The following is a 20,369-nucleotide window of genomic DNA, read 5'->3' on the forward strand; positions in this document are numbered from 1 at the left end:
GATTCTGTGGTGCACACCAGTCTCTGGTGGCTTTCTGCAAGCAGGTTTATTACAAAGTAATGTTACAGTAACAATTTCAGCTCTACCGAAATTAACCATACATTGACATGGATGCACAGAGAATGTCTACATGAAGTGTTACCTCTTCGAGGTCAGAGTACTCATTTGCTGTGAGGTGTTTAAACAAAAGACGGGCTGCAGCTGCTGACAAACGGGGACATAAAAGCGTCATGGTTACGAGGTTTCTGCTACTTGTCTTAAATAGGGGTTTTCGAAGGCTTCTGCAGTGCTTAGTGGGGTTTATTGTAATATATTGCATTGCCCTTTAAATGCATGTTGGCAGTATAACATAGCACTTAAATAGATAATCGCAGTGTGTCGAACGGTACCATAATGCACCATCTACTCCAAACAAAAGCATACATAAATAATAGTACATTCAGTAACTCTTAGAGCACTATCCTGCATCTTTGCCCTTCATTAGTGTAGAAATGTTAGTTCGGCTTGATCATTCCCAGATTTTCTAGTGTTCATCAATCCTCTACAGGATTTGCATAAATAAAAATAAAGTACAATAAAAACAATTTGACATATTTTCACAAAAAATAAAATACATTAAAAACAAATACACAAGGCCATTGACTTTCCATTCTCACAAAATATTAAACCATATTGCCTCTTAACAGAATATTTTACATCTTTGCAAGAATTTAAATAACACGTGACACATTTGCAGTCTTTTTTCTTTTTTTTTTCTTTAAGTTACACATCTCCAGTGTCCATTATGTGTTTAGGGTGCAAATAGCTCCTGGGTTGTTTGTTTGTTTGCTTGTTTTCAAGGCCACTGTCTATCGCTTCAATCCCTTGGCCAGTTTGCTTGTAGGGGTCATTCTTCTTTGAGGTGTGGGGATCTTAGAGGGTTTCCCTCCGTGTTGACGGGATGCGGAGCGAGGCGTCGCTCTGGCAGAGTCGCCGACCGTCTCGGAAACATCTGAGCACACGGACTGAATGTCTGAGATGTCAAAGTCGGAGGCGTCACTTCCTCTGCGACTGCTTCCTCTGCTTCCGGCTTTACTTCCTGGTCGGCTGGAATTTTTTCTCGATTCTAGAGAGATAAAATTGGGAAACACTTTAAGAAACACTGAAAAAAGAATTCAAATTTAGATGTGAATGTGACGGATAGATGTGGAGAAAAAGTTGCAGAGATGATGCTTTCTACTCACCACCTATTGTCTGATTTCGAGCTTTTAGTACAGCAGCGCTGATCAAGCTTCCCTCTTCACCTGACTGAAATCCTTTGCCGGACAGATACCCAGGCAAACGCAATTTGCTGCCTTGAACCGGATTACTCTGCGAAAGAAAAAACTTTTATTAAAATGTAATCAGTGGCAATTATTAGTAAAAAAAATAGGGGACCAAATTTTTAAAAATAAAGGTCTTGAGTATGTATATGTAATAATATTATTGAGTTAGTCTTAATTTTTATAAAAAAAAGAAACATTTTAGTAAAATCATAATTTTCCCCATAACTGAGGTGTATCAGTCAGATGCAGCTAGTATGAATTCATGTACAGCAGAGCAATACGTCATTAGACATTAACACTAGAAGTCCCAGAGAAGAGCCATTTGGCTTTTCTACCTATAAAACCCACCGTCGAGCCAAATGGCTGGTAGGCTTTTAGCTAATATCCTTAATCACCTGTGAACAGCTGCTTTTGTTATGTAAATACGGTGGGGCCATGCTGAACGACTTGGAGTGGTTAGTTTCCTGAGCCACAAGGAAACTTGTTTCAGTTTGCCTTCTTAGGGAGAAATCAACACACATGGGTGTATTTCCTTTGTTGCTGAGATTTATTGATAAAACAGTACAAAAAAACAAAAATAAAAAAACAACCATTTGTACACATATTTACAAATAACAATAAAAAGTGAGTGAGTACATTTCAACATTTTCAGCAATCACTCACAATCCTGGCACTGCCATGGTATCTGTAGTCTGCATTTACCACATGTGTATCTGTAGCAGTGAACACATCGCACAGTGGCATGATTATTCTTGCATTTGTGTTTGACCTGACACGTGGCTCTTTTTCCAGGGCTAGGTGTGGAGGGTTGTGTCCGAAGCAACTGTTCTTTTCTTGCCTTCTTCCCAGCCATATGAGAGTTAGCCAACTCTCTTGCAAACTCCACCAGGAAGTCCACCCGTCTTTCCTGCGTCCCGTTGCATGCTTGATACAGCACATGTGCATTCAGTGCTGCCATGTCAATCATGTTATAGAACACGGCAACTGGCCAGCGCCGTGTTCCTCTGCGGACCGTGTACTCCCGCACCATCTGGTCAATCACATCCACGCCACACTTTGTGGTGTTGTAAAGGGTGACAGTGTTTGGCTTCCTTTTGGTGGTGTTATCAGTCTGAACCACGCTGTGCATGCTGCTAAGAATATAGACTGTCTTCTTCCGTTTGGCCGCATACGCCGTCAGCGTGGCCGCAGAGGTTGAAAATACCTAAGAAATAAGATAAATTGTTATTTCCATAGCACTTTTACACACAATGAAACACATAAACATAGAACCACAAAAGACCTGCAGCCTACCTGAGTGGTGAATTCATTGCGATTTGTGTATCTAGCGGATTGAGGAATTTCCCGGCGAATCTTGTTGATTGTGCCGAGGATGGTGGTTTTCCGTCTAAGAAGTTTTTGCGCAAGTGAAAGCGATGTGAAGAAATTGTCCGTGGTAACAATTCTGCCCTTGTCTAGGAATGGTTCCATCAGCCTCATCACTACATTTTCAGACAGTCTCTCCCCACTGGGACGATTGGGGTCCTTGCCAAGATATGGGAGGACATTGCAAATGTACTTGGATTTTAGGTCGCAGGCCACCCAAAACTTGATCCCAAACCTGTCAGGTTTACTTGCAATATACTGCAGGAAACAGCACCGAGTCTTTGATGGGAAGAGCTGTTCATCAACGGTGATATGTAGACCAGGGTTGTAGCACGTGATGCAGTTGGTGACAAATGATCCCCACACACTGGAAACTGCAGCGAACTTATCAGTCTTTCCTCGATCACTGCGGGTGGACCTGTCATCAAAGCGTAGGTGTTGCATGATGTCTTGGAAGCGGTTACGCGGCATAGTTCCAATGATCTGTGGGTTTCCCAGGTTTGCTGACCAGCAGTCACGTAGTGATGGAACCCTAGTAACCCCCCCGCAAGATCAAGATCTTTGATCAAGATCAAAGGCTCGGTGCTGTTTCCTGCAGTATATTGCAAGTAAACCTGACAAGTTTGGGATCAAGTTTTGGGTGGCCTGCGACCTAAAATCCAAGTACATTTGCAATGTCCTCACATATCTTGGCAAGGACCCCAATCGTCCCAGTGGGGAGAGACTGTCTGAAAATGTAGTGATGAGGCTGATGGAACCATTCCTAGACAAGGGCAGAAATGTTACCACGGACAATTTCTTCACATCACTTTCACTTGCGCAAAAACTTCTTAGACGGAAAACCACCATCCTCGGCACAGTCAGCAAGATTCGCCGGGAAATTCCTCAATCCGCTAGATACACAAATCGCAATGAATTCACCACTCAGGTAGGCTGCAGGTCTTTTGTGGTTCTATGTTTATGTGTTTCATTGTGTGTAAAAGTGCTATGGAAATAACAATTTATCTTATTTCTTAGGTGTTTTCAACCTCTGCTGCCATGCTGACGGCGTATGCAGCCAAACGGAAGAAGACAGTCTATATTCTTAGCAGCATGCACAGCGTGGTTCAGACTGATAACACCACCAAAAGGAAGCCAAACACTGTCACCCTTTACAACACCACAAAGTGTGGCGTGGATGTGATGGACCAGATGGTGCGGGAGTACACGGTCCTATAACATGATTGACATGGCAGCACTGAATGCACATGTGCTGTATCAAGCATGCACCGGGACGCAGGAAAGACGGGTGGACTTCCTGGTGGAGTTTGCAAGAGAGTTGGCTAACTCTCATATGGCTGGGAAGAAGGCAAGAAAAGAACAGTTGCTTCGGACACAACCCTCCACACCTAGCCCTGGAAAAAGAGCCACGTGTCAGGTCAAACACAAATGCAAGAACAATCATGCCACTGTGCGATGTGTTCACTGCTACAGATACACATGTGGTAAATGCAGACTACAGATACCATGGCAGTGCCAGGATTGTGAGTGATTGAAATGTACTCACTTTTTATTATTATCTGTAAATATGTGTACAAATGGTTGTTTTTGTAGAAATATTTTTTGGTTTTTTTGTACTGTTTTTATCAATAAATCTTTTGGAGATTTATTTTCCTGGATGACTGAGAATGCATCAAGACGAACACAAAATGAAGTTCACAGCTTTTAGCAGTTCCCCCTCCCCACACACAAACAAAGAGGCAGTTTGCAGTTAGAAATTCGCAATCATTCACACACCCCCACTCCCCTCCACAATTCTCAGGTAACGACCCAATTTACATATGAATTGATGCTAACAGACTAGCCAAGTTAGCTTCCACTTGGCTGACAGAGGGTTAGAAAAGCCTGGGACTTCTAGTGTTAATGAGATGCAGAGGTGACATATGAAGTTGTACATGATGTAGTGGTATAAAAAAAATAAAGGTTAGGAAAGAAAAGAGTTAGCGATTGAGCCAATTATTTAAAAGAAATAAAGGTTATGGACCCAAATAAAATCTAATAAGCTCATTTTGCATCTAATTATTTTCATTTCCATCCAATGAAGTCAGAAATAAATCTACACAAAGGCACTTTTTACCTCTTTTTAAAAAAAAAAAAAAAATTTTCAATAGATTTCAGTTGGGTCATATATCTGAAGTGTTTCACATCATGTGCTGTATTATGACTATACCTCTGAGGATGAACCTTGGCTCCCAAAGGAGTCTGATGATTTAAGAGGAGTGGAGGGTTTGCTGTTTGTAAGCCATGGCTTATCATAATTGCGGGTTATGTGTTGGGGATTCTGGGGAACAATGGCAAATCAAAAGACAGAGATATGGATTCACAAACTCAAAAACTACCAGGAACACAGGATGGAAGAAACACAGAAATCAAACAACAAAATGATCAAATTATGCAAGGGTAATTAAAAAAAAACAAATTAAACAGCAGATAAATGAGAGGAAAATCATGATGGTGGTGGAGAGGTTGGGGGTGAACGATCTACAGTGAGACAGAATGAGGCAGCAGCCAGCTCCAATGGCAGGTGTAGCCTCTCACCTTGGGTGTGCTGGTCGCTGCTGGGTTGGTGGGGACGGGGAGGCTCTGACTGGAGGTGGATCTGTTGGGAGAAGCTCCTCGAGATGACGGCCGAGACCTCCGGCCTCTGTAGCGGAAGCTTGCCATCACTTGAGTGGTTCCCTCTGGGAGGATGAACTTCTCTCGCAGCTCCACATTGGTCCTGCCTTTAGCTAAGAAGACACTCAAAATGAGCCATGATGCACGAATACACCTGTCACTGTTATTTTTGTGTTAATGGTGATTAAGATGATGGTGAGTTAACAACCCATCCCCTCATTTCTTTATATTGTGCCAGAAAAATGGGAAAGAGATGCAGAGATTTATTAAAACATGCAGACTGAGATTAAATGGGAAAATAGTATATAAGGCAAAGTCTGAACAATTCTAATGAGCTTTTATTCTTCAGCACAGTCTGAACTCACTTATGAGAGGCTTCTTATAGTTTCTTATACCTAGTAGTCTTCAGGAATAGTTCTCCAATCTTACTGAAGGATATTCAAAGTTCTTTTTTAGATGTTGGCTGCATTTTGTTGCACACGGCTTTAATAATGTTGAGCTTCAGGCTCAAGGGAGCCCAATCCATGACAGACAGTGTTTCACTGTGGGCTCAGGATCATTGTCATGCTGTTAAGTGAAGCTGTTGTCAGATCCTCTCCAGATGGTATTGCATGTGGATCCAAATCTAATGGTAGTTTTTTCTGTTCATGATTCCAACAATTTTGACAAGATCCCCGACACCACTGGCTGAAATGAAGCTCCAAACCACGACAGAACCCCTACTAAATTTTACAGATGGCTGCTGACACTCACTGCTGTGTCTCTCCTGACCCCTTCAGTACATATCGATCATGATTTGAACCAAAAATTTCACATTTGAATTTATCACTCCTTAAGACATGTTGCCACTTATTTTCAGTACAGTTCTTGCGTAATTTGGTGCACATCAGTCTCTTCTCTCTGTTTCCTTTTCTTAAGAATTGCGTCCTGACAGCCACATGAGTTTTTGCAACAGACTCTTAGTAACAAAGTACATAAAGATACCATTTAAAACTGGTTCTTTGCTAGATTGTCTGTTGTGTGTAGACAACACTGTGTTAAGTGCCTTGATTTATGCTTTAATGATTCACAGGACGGTGTTAATCAGCTTAACAAACAAAAAGCATTCCTCTGATGCTGGCCAGGTGCAAGGACCAGAATAAAAATGAGTGAAAACGCAGCCAATGTCCAAAGAAACATTTTGAAAGACCTCCAGAAACCCAGAAGAACTATTGCTTAAGACCACTTTCAAAAATTTACCAAACATTCTGGATCCTTCGATGCAAAATATAAAGAAATCAGGGGTGGCTCCAGACTTGTGCATGTCTTGTCATGCACAACACTGCATGCTAAGCTGTATTCCCGGCTGTGTAGAAATCTGTTGCTTCTCACCCTAATATAATGAATTGGGAATTTACCAATGTATTTTTCTTATAATCATCACTGAACTACACAGCATTTCCAGGAGACTTCAAAGAACAGACCAATGAAATGTTACCATGATGTGACTCAACAACAAAACAGCTCATGCAGTTTCATATCTCATCCATACTGTTGAACAGACGTCCAGTTCCTGTTGCAACGGTAGTGGAATAAGTGACAGCGAGAAAACTAAAATAAATCAAAGTGAGCCTAAACACTCTCAAAAACCAAAGAAGAAGAATTATAGAACCAAGTAAAACTAAACTACAGTGTATAAACTAAACAGTATGGTTACATTGAAAACAAACAGACCTGCATGCAGTTTTAAACACTAAGCTAACCTGTCAAACAAAGTAAACGGTGCAAGAAATGCTGCTTCGGTTTTGTGGCGTGTGTTTCATAGAGGCAATGTAACCATTTTCCCCTATGAAGGAGCCTATATTACCAGGCAATACAGTCAGATAAGCGCCGCTCAAACCCTGGACTGTAAAAAGAAGCTTGACTCAGAGCTCCCTATGACATGCGGCGCGAGTAAAAGGAGCCAGTTTCATTGTGCTGAAGTGATCGAAGGTGATGTGATTCACACAAACAACTGCATGCATGAAAACCAGCCGCAGCTGAATGACAGCTGATTGCAGGTGGAGCCGGTTTCCGAGGATGACATTCTTTCACACTGAGCGCTCACACGCAGCTACAGTACGGCACACACCAGGACCAACACAAGCTCGGATGTGCAGACACACATACCACTGGTGGGTTCATGGAGCAAGGTGAGAAAGTTTGAGATTTGCCAACCTATAGGAGACTGAGTAATTGAAGAGTTTGATTCCGAGCGCAACATTTTGCTCCCGTGGTGATGCACTAGAAGAAATGTTCATGTTGAGCAGGAGGCGGGTTTAGTGGGAAAAACAGAAATTGATCATTAATACAGATGCTAGCAGAAACATGTGGAGTACCAAGGCTAAATGTGGCTCGCATTAGGGTATATATAAGTATGTAGGCAGCACTGTTAATAAAAATATGCTTACAAATGAAATATAATTTAAACAGATCATTTAACTGTGTTATCTCATTCTAGGCATTCAGTGTTGAGATAGTGGGAACAAAAGAAAATAAACTCATTTTAACCCTCAAAAAATTGTAGTATATTATGTAAAGATATAATGTAATATAATATATTGCATGAATTATTGATATATGTGATATATCTTCTATTTTTAAGCTTCAAATTCCCATTTTAAACAGGCCTATGTATAGGTGTTGTACAGTAGTTACATTTCATCTTTCAATAACTGAGCTAACATCACTGAATACACAATAATCTTAATCAAGATCATCATCATCCTCCATGTGTGGGTAGTAAAAACCAGTGATATAAAATCAAAAGATTAGTGAAGAGATCAGCAGGGTTCACCTTCCTGATGTGCCAAATTCTTTCATCACACGCGAACAAAGAAAGTGAAAGTCAGTACAACAGCTGACCTTTAAGCAAAATTGGATTGTGACTCCTCAAAGTTAACCTTTGAACTCACCTCGACAGGGGTCATTCTTCACCAGAAACTCATCCAGCGCCATCCAGCCTCCTCCCACCCGCACCATCACAGTGCTGCGCAAAATTCTCACAAGGCGAAGCTGCTGAGAGTCTCCAAACTGCGATGGGGGAAGGAAAATAGAGAGAGGAATGTGTGAAAAACCTGACCTTCCTGTGAGCACACTCACACTGCAGACCAGAAGCTGTGCAACACTGGAAACCAGAGTGAAATAAAGAGTTACATTTATTCCAGCTAATTATTTTAATTATGGGGGAGCAGATGGCTTTCATCTAGATTATTTCACTGAGCTTCAAAAACAATCTGTCGGAAACGATTCACATCTGCTTCTGGTTTCTCTTATATGTTGTACAGGTTTAAACACACGCACGTAGACATACAATCATAAAAACAAACAGATTTTGACACAAAAACATGAATTTTAACTTTTCATTCTCAGACACAACAGAACACAAATTACACAAAGGTCAATCCAACTTTTTTTTTCTACAAGCGTGTGCTATTGTTTTACTTCTAGTTACTCACTGAGTTCATGTTACAGTAAACTGACTACTTCATAGTCATTGATTCATTTACTATACACTACAATTTGAAGTAGAGCCTGACTGATTTTGTTAGTTGATATTGATTTACTTCAGATATTGCATACAGGATATTGGTATCTGTGTAAATAAGACAATAAAAAATTTACACAACATAACGTTTAAAAAGAGCTTTTTGTGACATTATCATGAATTTTGTGAAGCCCAAATGATTTTTACTGATACCCAATGATATTCCAATGGCCTTGGATATTCCAAACTTTTTTTCCTTTAACCATATAATTTCATTTGTGTTTTTAATTAGAGCTATCAGAATCTCAAAGCCATATCATCAGTCAGGCTCTACATTCATACCTGCTGCTGTTGAGGGTTAACTGAATATGAGACGTTGTAAAGCAGTAAATACATCAAACGTCACAGCTTTACAAACTTAACCAGCCTATTTTTTGTCTCTTATTTCAGTGATCACTGTGTAATTGTGGTTTCTGGTTGTAACGTCTATGTGTCTGGCTTTATCTCAGCAGTGTAAGACTCCACTTTTACTGCAGAAGGAGCCTGTGAAGAAAAAAACCACCATAACTGAAGGCACATGATTACACCACCAGGGGGCCCCAGTGTGTAATAATTTGACTTCATGTCACCTACCACACATAGCAGACATAGGAACACTGAGCATGTTGTGGGGGAGAATGATTCAAGCTTTATGAGGGGATACCACACATGTCAGCCAGTTGGATGAGACCATGAGCATCAGGCACAAACACGGAGTTTGCAATTACAGCGTGCATGCTTTCTGTCAAAATCAACATCACATTCTGATCAAACGCACAAACATCAATCTCCTACAGTCCAGCACTTTTTTGCACTTTCTACAGCTACAAATACTCAGGATGCATTGACACTGATGCAGATCCAATGCAGCTAGCTCCAAATGACACACATGAGGAATGGTTCAAATCACTTCTGTCTAAATCCACCACCACAGTGTGACACGCAGACATGACCAAACACTGATGACGGTCCACTAACGTCCTATTATCATATGGTATCTCTTTAACTGATAACAAAAATCCTGCACTTGTATGATTATCATAATGATTTAATGCCACTGGTGAGTCTAGTGATCAAATACATTAAAGGTGATGATGATCTTGAGTAAAAGGAGGCACAAGAAACAGCTTAAGAATAACCATTTACCAGAATACAGCTTTCCAAAACTGCAACGTGTAGGTGGGGGGTAAGATTTTGATTTTCCCTGTTTGCTATTGTCTCATCGCCGATTAAGGAGTCATGTAAGCAGTGAACCAGACCAAACTGTCAAAAGAATTATTTTTAATTTATTGTTGTGTGATAACAATAATACAAACTAGTTCATAAAGCATCACTAACGCCCCTATCCCCTCTCACTGACCCCTCAGTAATGACCTTTTTCCGACATGCAGGTTGCCAGCACATATTAACAAAGTAAGAGAAGCAACGTGTTCATTGAAATCATCAAAGTTGCCCAAATAATGTAATAAATAGTGTCAGCCAGTGCTGAGGTAAATCATTCCCATGACACTGAAGCACCAAAGGCAAGCACACAGAAAGCATTATTGTATGCCCAGCAGATGAATTTATGCCCATGAACCAGTAAAATATGGGCTGAAATGGTACTGGCACGCCAATATTGCATTTTCTGAAACTCAAAAGCAGATATACATATATATATAAACATTAACTGCACTAATTATAACACAAATAAGTCTTATTTTCCCAAAAAAAACATAACCTATGTGAAAAAAAACAAATTTAGATTGGACATAAACGTCAACTGCCATAAAACTTGAAAGCATGCTTCTTTCATTTACTCATTTTAAATCAGATTTAGAGTTATGTGTGAAGCTACCATAAATTCTCAGACCAAACACACATCTCAGGCCGGTGTTAAATAAAGTTAGATTAAATCAGCGGGCCATAGACTTTTTTTATTTCTACTTCTGAGTTCCAGAACATCTTAGAACACCAGCCAGGAATCTGGGCAGAAAGTGTTAATTGGACAGCAAACGTGGTAAACGAAAAAAAGGACGCAAGGCTCGATAAGGCACAGAAGCGAAGGAGGGAAAGAAAAGAGGATGTACCTGATTTCCAAGGTAGAACTGGTGATGTGAGGAACAATAAAAAATATAAAAAGGTTAGCACATATTCACACTTTTATCATCAACTTCAACACTTACCTTTAACAAGAGTATTTCCTGAAAAGTCTTTTATTTTAAAATATTTCATAACCATGTCACAGCTTGTATTGCTTAAAAAAAATACGTAAAGAACATTTCGCTGTTAGATAAGCCAAACACATAAAAATGTGCTTACCCGGTATTTATTGGCACCAATTTGCTCCACCTGGAATCGTTTTGGACATTTGCACTTCGCCACTTGGCGCGTGACCTGTGAACGCATCATTTTTTTTATTAATCAACGCCTCACATTTGAAAATGTGAAATTAATGCCCCAGGCGTTCTTATTACCTCGTCCTCAATTTTGTCAGCATCTGTTAGTGGTTTGTAAGCGTCTTTGTTGGGATGTAGAGCTGCTACAAACTCGTAGTAGTCAATGTAGCCGTCACCGTCTCTGTCAAAGATGTCTGCCACAGCGCTCATCTCCAGACGACTTGTTGGGAATTCTGTTGAAGAGACACTGAGTGTTACAAAAAGGAGCATTTTGCTCAGAGGTGTAGACGTTTTTCAGCTTTGAGTCTGACACTTACTGGAGGAGAGAATGCCTTCTATGAACTCCTGTCGTGTCACTTTGCCATCTTGGTCTTTGTCAATGCGGCGGAAGAAGTCCATGACGCGAGACTTTTTATGGTTCATCCAGCGCATGTAACGTTTCCGCCACACATCAAAGTCAAAGTTGGCAAATTCTTTTAGCTGAGCAGATAAAGAAAGAAAGGTCGACATTAATAACTAAAAAGTTGGATATTTGCAGAAAAATGTCTGCAGATTTTGCTAAATTACCTCCTCCAATCTGTCCAAAGCATCATTGAGTTTCCTCCTTCTGTCCAAAGCCAGCAGCCACACGTGCTGCCACTTGGTCACCAGCAGGTTAACCCGTGGGTTCTTTGTTTCAATGGGAGCTTGTGTTGATGATGCATACATCGCTTGCGTGGGAGAACGTTTTCCTGTAAGGGAAAGACAAAAACCTTTAAAATGACTGTGTTTCCACCATATAATCAGGAGGAATGCATTCACACTGACATCATTCCAGGTGCTAAAATGGGTAAATTGAGGATGTCGTGTCACCCTGAAGTGATTCAGCGCATGGCCAGATGGCTTGGGTCATACTCTGTGAGGAACAGTGATGGGATACATACTTCCAGCTCTTCCTTTGTCCAACACGGGGATCTGAGACTGGATCTGGGGCTCCGCAGCAGCCTTCCTTTTGTGTGTCTTGGTGATTTTGTCAACATCTGGTTGCTTCCTGGTCATTTCCTCCATGAATGCCTGCAGGGGGCGAACAGCAGTAAACTACTGTTAACTGAATGCCTATGCAATCATTAAAATATGGAATAAAAAAAATCTAAATTAAAGTTATAAAATTAGATTTATTATTATTTGCTGCTTTGTTGTACCTGGTGTTCTGCTATGAGGTTTTTGACCTCCTCGATCTCCTGAGGGAGTGGCTCCTTATCCTTGTCGTTGAGGTTGGTCTCAGCCCACTGTAGCCACGTCAGAAGATTCTCCAGCAGCTCCTGAGTAGCTAGCAGCTCAGTGAGGGCTGTGGCCAGTCGCTGCTGGTGCTGTCTGGCCCAAGCCTGCACCTGTGTAACAGCAGTATTACACATATATTACTAATTACTAAATTAATTTCAGATACACTGAAATCAAGTTAACTGCACACAGCTTGCTTTTGTTTACCTGCTAAGATGAATCATTATTACTTTTTTTAATATAATAACTATCTATAGTAACGTTTTCTCCAATGTTTTGAGTGCTATAAAGAGTTTCCGATCCAACCCTTGTTAAAATGATTTGAGTAATTCTTCCTTATTTTAATTTATCAAAATAGGTTAATGTGTTCTGTTAAACCTGAAGGTATGAAACAGTGGACTGACCTCTTCAAAGCGGGCTTTAATGATGGTGTTCCAGTGCTTGATGGTTGTGATAGAGTCTGGATGGCAGATGCTGAGAATGGCCTCCCCCATGCTGGCCGCTTTATTTAGAGCCACTCGCTTTTCTTCCAGTTTTTTCATGAACACCTTTAAAAGAAATTTTTTTTTTTTAAGTTGAAAAAGCATTGGGATTTGGAACTGGATTATCTAAAAATAAAAACAAAACATTGCTCATACTTGGTTTAAAACTGGAGCAGAGCCCAGTAATTTTAATCAGATGACCTCATATTTTTGGCACTGAAATCATCAGCATGCCATCTACTTTTAGACAGGCTGCAATTACAGAGTCAGGATCTTAACTGTTTATTCAAGCAAAGTATTGGCAATGTGTTTTATTTCTTTAATAAAGCAACAAAAATATGAAACAACGTAAGACATAAAAGTTTTTTTCTGAAATAAAAAAAAAGCAGAATCATTTGCATTGCTTTACCTTGTGTTGTTCGATAAGCGCACGCAGAGCTTCTTCATCGTCGGGCAAGCTGCCGTGGAAGCGCAAACTTTGCTCTGCCTCAGCTAGCCACTCCAGCAGGATGTGAACAGCAGAGTGAAACTCTTCAGCCTGCAGTGGGAGAAGACACATATGTCAGGCTAATATACTTAACTTATCTTCTACCTTGTGATTGTTTGGAGTACTGTCAGGAATACCTGGCCCAAAGCCTGCTCCAGCCGGGCCTGCTTAGACACCGACAGGTTGCACACCGTCTCCCAGCGCGTGCTCAGCTCCTGCATCTGGACTTTGACCCAGGAGGAGTCATCGTGAGTGTTCTCAATCAGCTCCCTGGCTGAACGTTTGAGGGCCTGGACGCTTACTGTCCGCTTTCCCAACTCCTTCTGAAAAACCTGCAGTAACGAGACATTTGAGGACACAGTCAGCCAAAATATTAACAATATTCAGTTTTTTAAATGACAAATTCTTAAATTAATTTTAAACATTATTTAAAAAAACATCCTTTTTGTCTCTATTTCATAGCTGGCCCAATGACAAGAAGCATAAAACAGGATGCTTTCAGTATCTGTTGTCTTCTTACTTCAATAAAATGCTAACACAAAGAATGTTATTAATATAATATTAATAATGAGTAAGGAAAAACACACCAGCATCAATTTTCAAACCTTTGCTCAATACACAACCCGAAAGAAAACAGACTCTCAATGAGAAAGTCATACAATGCCTGCCCTTTTGTTGTTTTAATGTATTGTCTATCCCCCGTGTTAGTTTAAGATTCATTCGTCTTGTATTGTGTTAGGAATGATAAAAGGTTTGGGCGTGGCAGCAGTGAAAGGTTTCACTTGATTTTTGCCACTAATGTGAGCAACAAATGGGCCAATAAACAAAAGAAAGAGATTTTGGGTCTTCGGTGTGGAGCTGTTCTCTACCTTGTGGTTGTCTATCAGGTTGAGAACCAGGTCTATGTCTCCGTGTACGGGCTGGTCCTCAGCCAGCTGAGGTTCCACTCTGTACAACCAGTCAATAAGAGCCTGGAGAGCATCTGTAAACTGGCCGGAGAACAACAAGGCCTCTTCCAGCTTGTTTTGTCTGCAGTACAGAACAAAATATTCACAGTGAGGCTGTTTAGCGGACGGTGGAATGAAATACAGCGCTCATTGGGAGAACATCCTCACCTTTCCACTGACTTCCCACAAACAGTGTCCCATTTGTCCCTCAGTTCACTCAGCATGTCGTCCAGCTTCTGTCTATCATCCTGTAGAGAGGTCTTGTCTTTCAGGGCCCGTCCTGTTCGAGTGGTAGTATCATACACAGAGTGTTTGCTGCCAAGAGCTTTCTGGAACTCCTGCACGATGGGGGAAAAAAAGGAAAAATAATATACACAACCCCCCAGTGGTCCGGTTTAGTGGACTCATAATGCCTCTGTCTTCAAATACAAACAGCAAATCCTCTCAAGAGATTTTCTTATTATTATTACTACTGGCATGTCAAACAGTATCTTAATCTGCGTGTGGTGTGTGCTTTTTGTGATTAAGAATACAGTCTTCAGCGAGGAGAACAAAAAGGAGGTCAAAACTCAAGAGCTCTTGCTCTGTAGAGATTAAATGTATCCAAAAGCAAGGGCAGCCTTAAAACATTTGGTCCATTCAGGGATTATGACGGGATTAGCACAATCTCCCAGCATAACACCACAAACACAACAATAGTCAACAGCAATATAAGCACTTGGTTTCTATAGACTCTGTAATTTCAAATAACAGATCCTATTTTTAAATTCCAGCTCTGGTACATTAGATATTTCTGTTTAATGAATGAAACTTTTTTTTGTAGATGTTGCTCCATGTCTCTGGCTGTTTTAACACATTTTACTCTCAGTTACCTTGTGCTGTGCCAGCTGCGTCTTGATTTTATCGGGATCATTGGCAATTTCCACTTCAGAGTCCAGAGTCTTCTCAGATTCATCTAACCACTCCATCAGTTTATTGAAATTTTCATGGAACTAATGAAAAATTAAGAAAAAAAACAGTGTAAAGCATTTTTAAAACGGGTATGAGTTCACTAGATTTATCGCAGAGCCCTGCTTAATGTTAGCATGATTGGAGCAGAAGGGCCCTATAATTCAGAAAATTCTGTAATAGGCTGCAGAAAGAATAAGAAACAGGTTTAATATCCTATTTCCAAAGCTTTCCAATGATAATAAAAAGTCCTGATGTCATGCCTGTTCAAACTCAGCATAAATATTCACAGAACAGTACCTGCTTCGCCCTCTTCCTGGCGTCGTCCAGCAGACGACCCCGCTCAACAGACCTCTGCACCAGCTTCTCCCAGCGCCCCTGCACGCTGAGCAGCAGGTTCTTTATCAGGACCACATCCTGTTTCTGGCTGAAGTACTTCAGATGTGTGCCCGTCTTGTCCAGTTCAATAATGTGTTCTCTGTGGGAGTTTACCTCTGTCACAAACATCTGCACAGACACAGTGCGAGGGAGAAAGGGAAAGGATTCAGGCCAGATGTTCTAACAATAAAAAAGGAATAAAGGTTTTTCAACTGACAGCAGAGGAAATGTAAGTCATGTGGGTAATGTGCTAATGAGCTCTGTTCTCAAGGATAATACAGATGCCATTAAGTCATTGTTGGCTTTAAGACAAAGCAGAATGATGAGCTGGTAATCATGAACCGGTAATCATGGTACTAATAATTTTAATTTCTCACCGACTCAATAAGACTACTAGACGTTAGCGCAGTAACGTCTACTAATCAAGCAAAGTTGGACCAGAAGGCCTGTCCTCCACGTGCAAACACGTACCTTATGCTCATCTATCTGAAACATGATGGTCTCCAGTATGAGGGAAGCGGGGGAAACCGTGTTCAGCGTCTGCTCTGCTTGGGTTAGCCAGTTGATGAAATCTTGCAGGGAGTTGTGGAAATCTGTGGCCACAGTCAAAGCTTCTTCTAGTTTCACCTGTAGAGATGAAACGTTAAAAAATGAAGTAATACTGGACAAAAATCAAAGAGCGCTATCCTGTTTATAACACATGTGCATTGTTTAGCGGTGTAATGTATCTCTGGTTGTTATAGCAACAGATAAAGAGGGCACTGTGGGGGATACAATTGCACTTCAACAGTGCCAAACATGACCTCTATTTAAAGAGAGGAAGTTAATATCTCTGGAGGGGACTGATGGCTGAGGCATCATGAGGTTTTAATTGAGTAAAGGAAACAGCCACTCCATCACTGAAAAACATCCGTTTGGTACAGCTGAGGCCGGTGGCTCAGGGTCATCACATGGCAGTAAATGCTGTGCTAATGACATTACAAACCTGGTGAGAGTTACGGCTGCTGATGTGTTTTTCCCATTTATCGTGGGTCATGTCGAGTGTCTTGCTAAATATGGAATTGTATTTTAGCAGCGCATACGTCCTACAGAAAAATAAGCCACTTGACTGCAGAGGTATCACAGGGAAGGCTGTAGAGAGTTTGGCCAGCAGCTCTGACCAGCGCTAAGATTTACCAGACTTTGATTTCCTGGGAAGAGGGCCAAAGTAAATAGGATGCAAAAGCAAGATGTTACAGTAAAAGTTGAAGCAGCTAAAATAAGGAGCGCCATATCTGAGAGCAGTGGTGGTGTTTTATACATTTTAGCAACAAAAGTAAAAAAAAACACAAGTGAATGATGACATTTGGCTTAAATATTAGCTGATCTGTTGTCAACCCTACACTGTGGAAACATATGACACCACTGTTGTTCCACTCTGATCTACAGTGTAACCGCATCCTGTGTGTCCTCGCCAGCACTCTGTCTTTACACCATTGGTTATCGGCACTGGGATTAGAGGCTTTCAACCGCACAGTCATGGCTCAAGTGTGTGTCAGCGATCCCTTAACCTGAAATCCTGAGTCATCAAGCTAAGGGCAGTGAAAGCCATTCCCCTACCTTTCTTTCAGCAACCTTCGCTTGCACCGCTTCCCATTTTTCCTTCAGGTTGGCGAGGTCCTGCTCCGTGTTACTGTCTGGACTCTCGGGCATCATCGTTAGCAGTTGGTGACCCTTGTTCTGGAGCTCCCGATACAGCTCCTCTTTAGCCTCAAAGGCAGAACACAACTCCTGTGAGGAAAAAAAACAACAACACAGAGGAGAGTGATGGTTTTGTCAAAGAGGCTGAATTGCAGTTAAAGACCGATCTATTGTTACTTTTGGATTTCTGCAGTGTTCAATGGGATGAATTTGTCAGTCGCTAGTCCAAATGTAGCCCAAAAATGGTTAAAGAATGAGCATGGTGAGGCATGCCGAGCATCTCAGAAGCATGTTTCTCACAAACATTTGACCAGGATAATGTTACTAATTTGATTAAAGTAATCTGTCTGTTTTCAGTTCCCTGAACTGTCACCACTGCTGCCTCTTTAGGGAGAGCTTGCTGGCAAAATGTCTCTATTACAAAGTAGGAAGACAAAGCAGGAAAACATTCCTAAATTCATTATAGTCAGACACGGATGAATCAATTAGAAACACTTAAAGAGCTCTTTTTTATCACAGACTGCAGGGCAATGAGAGTAGTGTATTTTGTAGCGTCGTTTAATTTTCACACTTCAGATAAAACACAGAAAAGACAGAGTCACCTCCTCCCAAGTCTGCCATCTGTATGCGGCCTCTCATATTGTTAAACACATACCAGATGGGCGATAAGCTGCTCCCGGGCCGTGTCTGGTAAGCCTCCCACAGCCTTTGATGCCAACAGCTGACGTTCTGTGTCTTTCAGCCACTGCTGCATGTCTTCTATCTCACCATGGAAACCCTGAGCCTGCAACACAATTCAACCTGAGTCAGGACAAAAGGTGCCTCACACACTCGCTATTAGCAACCTGTGATTCAGAGAGGAGGATGTGTGAGTTTTTAATTCCTTGGATTCATTTAGCTCGGTATTTATAAGCCTGTTTCATAAGGAATTAAAACCTTAAAGTGAAAACAATAGAATGATTTACTTTAGCGTTCAGGATGCAAATCGAATAATAAGAAGGGGGTAGGGATAGAAATCTCTCCTCCCTGCAGAGCTTTTTGACTTCAACCTAAAAACCATTTTCTTCACAATTTAACAAGAAATGAGACACAGGTTAACAGTTAACTTTTTTTTAATATACCTGAAGCAGAGAGCTTTCCAGCTGTTGCTTCCTCTGCCCCATCTTTTCCAGGATGGCTTTCCATCGCTGGTTCAGATTCTCCAGTTTGCTCTGCAGACTAGAAGCTTCCTCTCCAGCGCTGGACTGCACCAGATCATTGCCGGCTTTGTTCACTGTCTCGACTGTTGACTTGTGAGCCAACACATCTATCTGGAGGACCTGTAGAGATAAATCAGCAGAAACGGCAAGATGTTGTGTGGATGGATATTAAGCACAAAGTGCATAATGACTAATTTACTCTAATAAACGGCACACTGACAGATACCATAAATGTTTACTTAATATGGTTTTATGCCTGTGAAGCCTTTTAAAACTTTGTATGTGATACTGGGCTATACAAATAAAACTGAACTAAACTGAACTGAAAGGACTTATTTGAAAAATAGCCCCCTAAAAAACCACAAGATAAGAGGTTTGTCATACGTTGTGCTTGGCGAGCTCTATCTCGATGGCTTTGGGGTCTCCTCCAGCATTTTTCTGTTCATTGAGCAGCTCCTCGGTGTGGCTCATCCAGGCCAGCAGCTCGTCCAGTGCATGCTGGAACTGCCCCAGCGCGAGAAGGCCTCCCTCCAGTTTGTGCTGGATTAATGACAGATTAAACCATTAAATTTTGCAGGGAGAGAAAACAAACTGTTTAAGCCATTGCTGAGTCTGGTTTCTAGCCCACAAGAAGCTGTAGAGGTACGTTACAATATATTTCAAAGAATGATTGCAGACCTTGTTTAAACATGATATATCCACCTAAACAATATAGCCATTCCTTTTTAAATTTAGATATTAGTGCCAACATTTTTGTTTTCTTATATAGCTTGCACTGTCGGTGTAAAGCTCTCCTTCTGCTTCTTTCACTCTTCTGACCTGCCGACTGATGATCTTCTCATCCAGGTTGTCCCAAAGCATTTTGAGTTCAGACATCGGCTCCTGGATGGCGGAGCGGTCAGCCTCCTCTGTCACCTTCTTCAGCAGGAGGCCGGCCTGGTGGTTCAGACGCTCCATCTCAATCTGTAGCTGGTACGCTTCTCCTTTGAACTCCTGGCAACCCAGCACATGCAGCGGTACACCCAATCAGTCAACAGAAGAAAGGACGCACAGACAATACCAGCTTTGTGTTTTCAGGACAAGATTTGTCTTATTGTACATCAAAGTAAATCCGGCTACTTTATGAAGCCATTTTCTTAGTGCTTTTGTACTAACACAAAGCAGACCATGAATCGAGAACTCAGCATAAACACAGCTGGTGTTTGACACAGCTGCTCTAACATCAAGGAGTCAAGTTAAAAGAATTGAAAAGTCTGAGAATAGCTATAACAAATATAATATTTCTGTTTTTGTGAATGAGTTTTGATCTAAAAAATAACAAATCTACAAGACTGTACCTTGAGTTCCACAATCTGCTGCTTGACGGTTTCCAGATCCGTGCCCACAGGTGACATTGAATCCAGCTTGCTCTCCAGAATATCCACCCAGTCAAACATACCCTGCATACAAGGTTGGAAACCATTGTTAGTGAGAGAACAAAGCTAGGTGGACAGGGAGTCAAGTTTCAAACTGAGTTTCAAGTTATGCCCTGAATCTTACAGTTGGTCTGTATGGCTGATAAATTAGAAAAATATACACAAAGAAAATGAAAAAAAAACAAGCCCTGAGGTTACATGCCAATGTGCTGAAGAAGTGCAAAGAGGAGATTAAAACTTGTGTAAAAGAATCCTTCCTCACCGTGAAACTTTCTTTCACACTAGTCAATGTTTGAGCCAAATATATCACGACCACGCTCTCATGAG

The 20,369-nt window shown here is 41.2% G+C and overlaps 1 protein-coding gene across 27 annotated transcripts in view; it reads right to left on the bottom strand.

Moving 5' to 3' along the window:
• Positions 1-2: 2 nt before the first annotated feature.
• Positions 3-20,369, bottom strand: part of dst (dystonin) — a 107,311-nt gene continuing 86,944 nt past the window's right edge. For 12 of the 27 annotated variants that reach the window (XM_019366370.2, XM_019366368.2, XM_019366381.2 and 9 more), the window contains 28 exons: positions 19,965-20,066; positions 19,447-19,620; positions 19,012-19,167; positions 18,550-18,747; positions 18,084-18,212; positions 17,348-17,518; positions 16,220-16,375; positions 15,671-15,877; positions 15,295-15,414; positions 14,591-14,760; positions 14,345-14,504; positions 13,613-13,807; positions 13,398-13,526; positions 12,911-13,054; positions 12,428-12,616; positions 12,170-12,299; positions 11,814-11,977; positions 11,564-11,726; positions 11,325-11,479; positions 11,170-11,244; positions 10,938-10,955; positions 10,015-10,131; positions 8,258-8,375; positions 7,473-7,586; positions 5,247-5,437; positions 4,879-4,989; positions 1,224-1,350; positions 3-1,105 (listed from right to left, as the gene is read on the bottom strand). In XM_019366370.2, coding sequence (XP_019221915.1) covers positions 849-1,105; positions 1,224-1,350; positions 4,879-4,989; positions 5,247-5,437; positions 7,473-7,586; positions 8,258-8,375; positions 10,015-10,131; positions 10,938-10,955; positions 11,170-11,244; positions 11,325-11,479; positions 11,564-11,726; positions 11,814-11,977; positions 12,170-12,299; positions 12,428-12,616; positions 12,911-13,054; positions 13,398-13,526; positions 13,613-13,807; positions 14,345-14,504; positions 14,591-14,760; positions 15,295-15,414; positions 15,671-15,877; positions 16,220-16,375; positions 17,348-17,518; positions 18,084-18,212; positions 18,550-18,747; positions 19,012-19,167; positions 19,447-19,620; positions 19,965-20,066 — 4,140 coding nt within the window. In that variant the 3' untranslated portion in view covers positions 3-848. The remainder of the gene's footprint in view (positions 1,106-1,223; positions 1,351-4,878; positions 4,990-5,246; positions 5,438-7,472; positions 7,587-8,257; positions 8,376-10,014; positions 10,132-10,937; positions 10,956-11,169; positions 11,245-11,324; positions 11,480-11,563; positions 11,727-11,813; positions 11,978-12,169; positions 12,300-12,427; positions 12,617-12,910; positions 13,055-13,397; positions 13,527-13,612; positions 13,808-14,344; positions 14,505-14,590; positions 14,761-15,294; positions 15,415-15,670; positions 15,878-16,219; positions 16,376-17,347; positions 17,519-18,083; positions 18,213-18,549; positions 18,748-19,011; positions 19,168-19,446; positions 19,621-19,964; positions 20,067-20,369) is intronic. The other 15 variants (XM_019366393.2, XM_019366385.2, XM_019366379.2 and 12 more) reach the window with 10 other exon arrangements.

Source organism: Oreochromis niloticus, linkage group LG13, assembly GCF_001858045.2.
Source record: "Oreochromis niloticus isolate F11D_XX linkage group LG13, O_niloticus_UMD_NMBU, whole genome shotgun sequence".
Taxonomy (NCBI): Eukaryota; Metazoa; Chordata; class Actinopteri; order Cichliformes; family Cichlidae; genus Oreochromis; species Oreochromis niloticus.